Source organism: Porites lutea, chromosome 5, assembly GCF_958299795.1.
Source record: "Porites lutea chromosome 5, jaPorLute2.1, whole genome shotgun sequence".
Taxonomy (NCBI): Eukaryota; Metazoa; Cnidaria; class Anthozoa; order Scleractinia; family Poritidae; genus Porites; species Porites lutea.
In genome coordinates this window covers 14,347,285-14,357,269 of record NC_133205.1, presented here as the reverse complement: position 1 = coordinate 14,357,269, position 9,985 = coordinate 14,347,285, and the positions used below count along the sequence as shown (strand labels likewise).

The 9,985-nt window shown below is 37.9% G+C and overlaps 1 protein-coding gene across 1 annotated transcript in view; it reads left to right on the top strand.

Moving 5' to 3' along the window:
- LOC140937936 (uncharacterized) overlaps positions 1-4,633 on the top strand; it is a 62,179-nt gene extending 57,546 nt beyond the window's left edge. The window contains exons 41-43 of the mRNA XM_073387497.1: positions 1,931-2,123; positions 2,833-2,964; positions 3,687-4,633. Coding sequence (XP_073243598.1) covers positions 1,931-2,123; positions 2,833-2,964; positions 3,687-3,806 — 445 coding nt within the window. The 3' untranslated portion in view covers positions 3,807-4,633. The remainder of the gene's footprint in view (positions 1-1,930; positions 2,124-2,832; positions 2,965-3,686) is intronic.
- The last annotated feature ends 5,352 nt before the right edge of the window (positions 4,634-9,985 follow it).

Here is a 9,985-nt window from a genome sequence, read left to right as displayed (position 1 = left end):
GCAAAACAACGGCAAAGAAATGTACAAACAAAGCGTGTAAAGTTGTTTTTAGCTAATTAGAAAAAAGTGTGCTGCATGTGCGAAATTTTTTTGCTAATTAGACCTACTGATTTTTTTTGGCTGTTTTCGTTGCCTTCGCCCCCTGGCGTTACACGATTTTGTAGTTTGTTTAGTAAACTATAGATATTAACGAGAGCTTCGCTTTTAACCCTGGCTAAAACTATATATTAAAAACTAATATGGATAAAGACTTCTTCTCGTGTGGTTTTTTTATTGATTCAATGTTATTAAACAAATTGGACCATTACGGCTTCCGCGGAGTAATTAGTGATTCTATTTGTCTTATTTAAAAAACAAAGTGCAAAAATTATGAAATTAAATGTCATATATCTAACAAGGCTGCAATGACGTGTGGCGTGTCTCAGGGCTCTTTCCTTCGACCTTTCCTATCTTTATTATACGTAAACGACACACAGTACTCCTCGGACAAATCCAGTTTCTACCTCTTTGCTTATGATACAAATATCCTCTATGCTGATAAAAACAAAATCTCTTGAAATTGTTGTAAACTGTGAACTTAGTAAGGTATATAGCTGGCTTACTGGAAACACGTTTATCCTTAATATCAAAAAATCTAACTATGTTATTTTCCGACCTTATCGAAAAAAATTGTGATATATGATAATGAACTGAGCAAACTAGTTAACCTTTAATGCAAAGAGTATGTGAAATACCTTGGGGTGTTAATAGACTGCAGTCTATAAGCTGGAAATGTCATATCAGTCGAACACATTACGGTGAAAATGAGTAGATCAGTTGGTATTATTACGAAACCTAGGCATTTTGTGCCACCAAATACTCTACTGCGCATCCATCAATCCTTACTGTTGCCCTATTATATATTATAGACTAACAGCATGGGGACTTGCGAGTAAATCCTACATGACGAAAATTTTAAACAAAAACGAGCAGTTAGAGCTGATATTCTACCACTAAATTCTCTTTATTACAAATCCGTCTGTTGTTTAATGCATGACATAAGAAATCGAAAGGTACCCAGTAACATTTTAAACCTATTCAGCGGTACTAAAAGTATTCATTCTTATAACAGTCGGTCTTCCTCATCAAATATCTAGGCTAGATATCCAAAAGAGAGCTTTTTCAAGAGTCGGAGCTAAAATTTGGAATGAGATACCAGCGTCATTACCGTAAAGAGCTCCCCAAAAAACACTTCAAAACGAAACTCAAAGTCTTTCCTTGTTGATATTCTAAGGAAACATGATGACTATAATGATATTTCCCAAGTTACCTGTGGTCTAAAAACATAAAAATAGATAATTTTCCTTCATTCGAACTTACTTAATGAAACTGAACTCATATCGGTATCTTAAATTATGTAAACTAACAAAACTTGTGTAAGTCATTGAGTCCCTTATTGTAATGTTTTAATGTGACTGTTCCGTTCAAAAACAAATCAGCACCATGTGTAAGTACAGATACAGAGCTTTCATATGAATGGTCACATCATAGGAATCGTCCGCAGACTCAAAAGTTAGAGTCACCTTACAAAACTCCATCAAACACTCTGGTGTGAAAGAGTTAAAAGCAAAAACGGCGCGTTCGATTGACCGTATTCCGGATAGAATGCTTGGAATAAGCTTTGAAACTCGCTTATTTTGGCTTTCAAAATCTAAACATCTCGGGGGCATTAATAATTAAGATGAATGAGCATTTTAATAGTCCATAAAATTGCAGTTGAAGAGATTTGTCAAAAAATGTTGACGAACTGTCCTTATTCCGGACAACGACAAATCGAACGCATCTTAAAAAGGGAAATGGGTGTTGTATCAGTATGTGGTAGGTAGAGATAAGAAAAGTGGTGTTTACAGATTACACTTTAGGCATGCTCGTTTTTTCTATTCATTTTTAGCGTTCTGTGCTTTTCCTTTGTGGACGGTATCTCGCTCTTGAATTGGACGAAAAGCAATGATTCATCAGAAAACCTGGATCTGGCTTACCAATTTACTTATGACGTCATCAGCGCTTTGGAGTTCCTTCATGGCAACGGGATTAATCACAATGACATTACACCAGCAAACATTTTGCTAATAAAGAAGCCGGGAGTAAGTACTTTTACACAGTTGCTAGATGAAGGGGCTCTCTAAAACAGTTCGAAACGGCCGGAAATGGCCGGAATACTAGTACCGGTAGGATGACAGAGCGCTGGCCTGCAGAGCGGGCTCTATTCAATACCCAGGATCTTTAAATAACTCAATGCGGAACCTGACTCGTCTCCAGTCGTTCCTTTTTGGATCGCACATGGAGAATGGAACGCGGGAAGGGTGACCGAGGAGAGCTCAAGGAGTGAAGTCCTAACCTCGCTTCTCTCGCTAATATTAATAGGAGACTAGCTGAGAGACGAATGGGGACAAGCTAGGGCCGGAACAAATACGGCTCTGCAAACCGTGGCTAGGCCTCCGCGTGACTGGGATGACCACGTAAATGGTGGTCCCGTCTGCAATTAAGAGAGGTGGAAACAATATTCTCAGTTTGTACTTGTGTGACCAATACATTTAAACTTAATTGAAGTACGTTTTTTTCATACTGATTTACGTGTTGAGGATGGAATTTTTTGTTAGCTAACTGCAGGACCGGTCGCTTTAAAAACAGCAACGGAAACAAAATCAGTTACTTTACAAGTAACCAAATGAAAAAAGTGACCTATAATTTCTATGTTAGTGTTCACACACTCACAGGTTAACTGAAAAAAAGAGTTCTTATTTGTTCCTTAATTTCCTTTAATTATGGTCATTTCCTTCCATCTTATTACAGATGCCACCTTGGAAAGCAATGTTAATGAACTTTGATCATGCTTCTAAGGAGGCAAGTCATGCGACAGACTTGAAAGCCTTTTGTGATTTGCTGCGATGGATGACTGAACAGTGCATCTCTGAAAACGGGGAGGTAACTTCTCATTTTTTTCTGAACTACGAGAACGCGAGACTCCATGTTGGGCCTTAACGTTATACTTAATAGACCTTTGTCACGCGGCAGCCATTTGGTCCCAAGAGATTAAAAACGTTTTGTATTATCACGGCTAGCCTCTCAGTGAGAACGAGACTAGCCGTGCAAATACAAAGCCATTTTAATCTCCTGGGACCTCCTTATGCATGCTCTGTTGTCCAACCCCTTCCAGCATTTCAACTGAAGCGCCTCCAAAGGCTACAAAATGCATGCGCTGGATTTGTCACAAGAAGTTTCGCAGGAGTGGAGGACTTTGCAAAGTTGAACTGGCTTAGTAGTGAATAAGAACTTTTAACTAAATATACTTAAGTTAGCTCATAAGTCGCTATATGATGAAACGTTTCCTGAATATCTTAAGTTAAATTTACACAAGGTTAGTGCTTATCTTCGACTGCGCCTGTCCTTTCTATTCCGAGAGAATCAGGGACATTTCAGCACTCGGTAGGAACTATTTTTAATAAACTCCCTGTAGCTATTAGAAACATAACTGAGTACAATTCCTTACGCCGTAGAGTAAAGAGACACCTTTTATGTACTTGTAACGAACTAAAGCGTATTTGATATAGAGGAGTGGAATACGAGGTATCCGTATAATAGAGTTGTTCACGTATTTATGTACCTGTGTTTTTTAAAGGACAATCCATATTTATTTTTTACAATAGGTTAAATCCTCATTCCATGAATGGCTTGACAGAACCGCAGAAGAGAATCTGACGGCATCTTTGCTCCGTCAACAACTCGAGATGTCCCGCGAAATGTACTTTATGGACACAAGGCTTTAATTCTTTTAATCGACGTACTGTTTACATTGTTTTTGTAGAGGGCCTTTTAGGTTCCTGGCAAGGCTCATTTCCTGGAATAAACGTTCACGCCCTTATAAGCGTCCCCCCTGATGTTCAAACAAGTACACAGACTGAAGGCACATGCGGCTATAACTGTGATCGACTCAACGAAAATTTACAAATGACATTTTTCAAGAGTAGTTATTGTTTTCAAACTCTCAACAATAGTTAAACTTGTAAATTACACTTTACACTTTGTATGTCAGCGGTCATTTTTGTTTAACTCAAGACAACCGTTCGGTGTCTTCGGTCCTCAAAAAAAAAAGGGAAAAAGTAGAGACACACTTGATTTTCATTACTACATACCACCCAGCAGTACAAAAAACAGGTGATGGAAAACTGAAGTGTAATAGAAAATCAGCCTCTTCTGAAAAAAGCCTTTGATAATATCTAACAAATTAAGAGGTAAATCTCTAAAAGAGTTGCTTATAATTTGAAGGCTTTGATAATGCAAAGCAACCACAAATCCGGAAGGGGGCTGTACAGGCCTATCTTTGAGTACCTTTAACCAACGACACCAATCGCTAAAATCTACGATCTTGAGTTCTATACAAGCGTGTTTTCATTGAAGGGAAATTCCCCTGTATGTTGAACTAGCATTGAAAGTATAACTTTTTGCCTGACAGCCGCTGCTGGTAATCGGGCCGAATCAGTCTGCAGAACCTACACCATTAGCGGTTCGGCGTGACAAAACATAGCAGCAGTATTGAGAGTTGAGAGAAGGGAATTCATATAACATTTACTGAACGGACAAAATCATAATTAAGATCTGGTGCCAGTGAATTTACGGAAAGCTGTAGTCTGAAATGAAATGTCAGCTTTCTCCTCTCCCCTTGTTATGATGGGCAATAGAAAAACGTATAGCTTTTAGTGGCAAATAGAGATATATGGCGCTTGTGTGCAATATATAAACAGAGACAAAACAGACAACATAACCTTCCAAGCGAAAGGCTTTCTTGTACATGGTCCATATGAAAACTTTATTTAAAAACACATGCAGCCCAGTGATTTCTTAAAAATCCTCAAAAGCATACCTAACCCTCAGAAAATTAAAAAAGGAACGATAAATGGTTGGCAGTCGTGCAAGCCCGGCCATATCTTTTAACAAAGATGCTTACGGCTATCCTACTGATTTTAAACGACGACAAAAAAACTGAAAGACACAGAGCTGTAGATAAAAACACACCCTCTCAAGATTCTGTTCACCTCTTTTCATTTAAACAACAGTTTCATGACTGTACTTTCCACTGACCTGTCTACGCTCTGTAGAGACAAATCTCACACTAATCTGCACCTACCCCGAATCGTTTGTTTGTAATCTTCTAGATTCTGGGGGACACGTGACCAGACCCACTCGACGGGTAGGAGAGAGCACCTGGGAACGAGGGTGAAGGAAACCAATATGGCGTCTTCATACAAAGCGTGGGTAAAACTTTTTTTCCAGATATCTCGCGTATGAAATATCGCACAGACCTGATTCTTGGCGAGGCTTTTTGTATATTTATCTTCTTTTATTCCCCAGATTCTGGACTTGGTATTTTTTTATGGTTTGCATTTTTATTTTTGATGGCGTGACAGTGAAAACAGAGGGTAAACAATTACTATTTTTCATTCGGCTCTACGATTGGCCTATAGCCCAAATATCCCAGCAACTATCCAAGAGCTTCCCACTCAGTTACTTTCGCCTTAGGATTTGAAAAGAACCCTTACTTACCGACACTTAACGAGTACCGTTTGAGTTCTGAATAAAAATAAAGCACATTTCAAGGCTTTTCCAAATAAATATGAAGGCTCAACAGGGTAAGACAAAATACTAATTCAATGTGAGTAATTCAGCATTAGTACACAAACATTTATAACCTTTATTCAGTCGAAAATCGTGTTTCCTACAGCTCAAGCGTGTGACGTCAAAGTACTAACACACTTTTGTCAGTAATCGGCTCCTGCTTTTGTAAACATTAGACAAAGACTGAAGAGGGGGCGTATTCTCAGGTGTGGCGCGCATGTGGTCTATCTCAATTTACCCATTTTTCTATTGGGGGGCGTTCATAAATCGTTACTTAATAAATTCCCTTGTAAACTATGCCATAAGCAGTCTGGCCAAAGTCCCCCACCCAGTATTTTTTTTTGTTCTCGAAAAGCCCTAAGGGCAATGGATAATACAATGTTTGCACTCAAAACGCCTAACAGGTTGTAGTTGTATTAAATAAACATAAACGATAAATTCTTTTTCCATGTAGATTTCGCTGGTTAAAAGAAGACTAACAGCTGGACATTTTAACGCCAATATGAACATAAGTGTCGTACTAAGTCAACCTTTTTTTAAAAAAAAAATTAAAGTTTTCAATGCCGTTTTTTTGTTAAAGGGATATGGGTAACGTATTCGTTTTTAATCACCAAATCAGGCATGGTTTGGCTAATTAACAGCCAGTTTTTGCTTTTAATAGCCCTTTGTAATCCCACCTTACTTTTTCAAAAGTCAAGATCACCTTCAATTAAGGAGGTAATAAAATACTCTTTTTTGCGAGTATTCATGACAATTATCTCGTCTTAAACGTAGTATTTGATGGAGATGAGCGGTTGTTGGAAGCTTCTAGAATTTTGAATTACAAGCTTTTCAGTTGAACACCATCTCATGAATTTTATGAAAAGATTTTATTTTACACTGCTACATTTATTAGCATTCAAAAACAGAAGATTATAGCTGAAGTTAAAGTTGTTAATATGAAGATTGATCTCCACGTGGATGAACCACGTGTGGGCAGCCATGCATTAATTTTGATTTCTCTCAGATTAGTACACCTCGGACTTAAACTAAAAATAAACTACCATACCGGCTTTAAATAATGCACGCACTGGGTGGATAACTGCCGAAATAAACAAAAGAAATATAGACTGAACAGTGGGTGGATCTGGGTGGATGTAAAAGCAAGAAAACCATTAATTCTTTTTTGGGGCACTTAGTAAAACAATTTGCAGTTGCCAAAAGAAACAAAAACAAGCAAATAAAAGAGTTGTTCTTAAAAAGCCAGAGGAAAACTTGTGCTAAAATTCTAATATTTGCATCTCGAATGATCACGGTAAACTAAACTTTATTTTCATTTGTAGGCTTTTGCTTGAGAAAATGGACAAGGAGGCACTTTGTTACTTGTTATTGACCTTATCAAGGAGCCCATAACTAAAAGCCTATATCTCTCATACAAGCCCTTGGAGTCAACTCTTTTCCGAGTAGATTTATAATTAGAACGGTTCCCAGAGTAGGACATCGGGAGAAATGGTCGGACATTTCCGCATATCAATGAGCCATTGAGCTGGACTTATCAGGCATCAATATGCCAAGAAAGCGGCATAATAATTATAGAGAAAACGGGCGATTTTGGCGCAGCAGGGCCAGGACTAAAATCGTCATTTCGGTAGTTAAAAAGATGAGTTCTTTGACATTATAGAGCGGATTCTTTAAGTTGAAGGATTAATCTATCATTCCATCTAAATTTTAGGAAAAATAAATGAGAATTAGGTTGAGACTTTTAACATAAAAAATCAGGCATTTTACCGGGTATTTTCAGTATGGAAAACAACCCCTGTCCAAGTTAGACATAGAATTTCTCCAAAAATAATCACGAATCTTCATATTATAGAGCGGATTATTTAAGACAAATGCCTTAAGTACACGTGGATAACTTTTTCTTAAAAATTTGACTCGATTAAGTTGCGGACTTTTAAGTTTGAAAATATAAAGTTTAAACTTAGCGCGCAGTCGGAGTGAAGTCATTGACCGTTTATCAGGGGCACCCAACGACAGTTTTCTGTAAAATATCTATTCGGAGAAGCAAAAATTGCCTAGAATTTCCTATACCTTAAGGAAGGCTAAGAATTTCTAGATAACCGTTCCATTCATGTACAATTTTCGAAGCGTATGTAATTAATTACCTTCGATTTTCTTAAGTTTAATTTTTTTCGCATTTCACTCCGCAGATTAACCTATTTTTCGCAGAAAAAGGAAACCTAAAATTTCCGGGTTCGAAAATGCGATGAAAAGAGGAATTTCAAAAATTCTCACTTTCGTAAAACTTTAAATTGCATCTAAAACTTTCGGGAAAATAATACTGAAGACTGAAGCCCTGGTATTTTGAAAAGACTCAAGTTGCCCTAGGATGACCGAACAGATATGAATTTTTTAGCGCCGATTAACATATATATTTAAAGATCTTAAAGTACTCTGGATAGCCTAACAAGTGTTTTCAATGCATTTTGGAGAAAACCGCCGTTGGGTGCCCCTGGTTTATACGAGAGAAAATAAGCCGCGACTTAAATAAGACGTGAATGGAACCTTTTATACGAGTGCAGCCTACATAAGACGCGAACTACTCGTATAAATGGTTCACGCCTTAGTTCGTGGCCAGACCGGTCCAGTGATGACGTGGTTTGTCAGTTGGTGCCTCGTGTAATTTGTAGCAATGGCTCGATCGGGCAAAAAAGCGAAACAATTGGGTTTGGGCAGTAAATTCACAATATTTTACACTGTCTTTTTCGTTTCAAATTAACATTTCGGTCAAGATTAGTGCTGGGTTGTTACGAAACTTGTGCAGAAACCTAGACGAAATTAAAAGTTCGTCAGCGATCAATCGAGTGGTTTGAAAGAGATGTTTTCCACTGCAACGTCCGTGTCTCGGCCGTGAAGGTCTGGGATATAATTGAAAACAGAGCATGCATAGCCACCTGATCCGTAATAATAGCGCTCTAAAACTTATAACAGTTAGTTAAGGAGTAGTTAAAATGCGTGAAGTGTGTTCTGGCCTCACAAAAGGAAAAAGCAATAGAGAGATTTGGCTTTTGTTAGTTTAACCTGCCCACTCCACGACAAAGGGTACTGCTGCGCGTTCATGGTAATCAATGAAAAAGGTTCCTGTAGAGCATTTTAGTGAAGTTTTCGTAGCCGTCGTTGTCGTTGCTTAAGCTCCCTCCTGTTGTACATCAAACAGCGCATGCACAGGAAATACAGTGTTAACCGGCCAAACACAATCATAAGCTCGTCAAACGTGACCTTAGCGTTTTGCTCTAGAACATTCCTCAGGGATTTTGTATCTTTTCTTTCTTGCGGGTAGAAATACTGTGGAGAATTCTTGACTTATAAGGCCGATCTGTTCCATGCATGCATAATATTCTAGTTCAGTATTGTCTGTAGTTCTGACAGAATTTTATTTTTTTTAACCCCGGTTTTCTTAAGCCAATTTTATCGAGGATAAAGGTTTTTATTTTGGCTAAAGGATCCTCTATATAATCAAGGTTTTAGTTTCTTAATGCGTTGATGTAAATAAACACTTGTAGTTGTTTTGTCCGTCAACGTGATGATTCCCTGCTAACGCCTGGACCAGCTCTTTTAAAAATATTGTTTTCGCACGAAAAGTGGTTTACAGATGCGAATTTAAAGGAACAAATTATGACTTAAACTGAAGCAAAACTAACTGCTCCAATTTTACAAGAAACCTACATGAAAGCTGAGATGTAAACTCTCATTCAAAGAATTCTTCGCTCCTTGCATGCGTTACGCCCGGTTTAGACGCTGCGAACTCTTCACCATGCCCCGAACTTACAGAAGGTTGCCTGTGTTGAGCCTAACAAAGAATTTATTATTATAACATAATTCAGTTGGTATTTTGGGTATTTTGCCTCCAACGATTTTAATATAGTCTGGCTTCTGAATTAACAGGCGTTTCATTTTTCAAATTAAAGTCGGCATCAGATTGAGTTGTTTTGCATATCGCCAGAGACGGTTCAATTCTTACCATCGCGCGATTTCCTGAGACAAGAAACTTTACTCTACTTTGTCTATGTCCATTCAGGTGTATAAGTGGGTACTTAGCTAGGGGTAAGTGTCTTGATGTAAAAATTTTAAAAAAAATTCATATCATTCTATTTGCTTAGACAAATAAATTTGCTCAACATCATGTTCACTCTCAAACCAAATTATTAGTACGAAAGACTTAAGCATCTTTATAGCAACAGTCTTAGCTGTTTTATAAGGCCTGGCTGAGACGCCGTAAGTACCGAGTCTAAATCAATTTGAAACGATAACTGAATATAGCTGAGCTGGGAATAACCGATGTGGACGGGCGTTG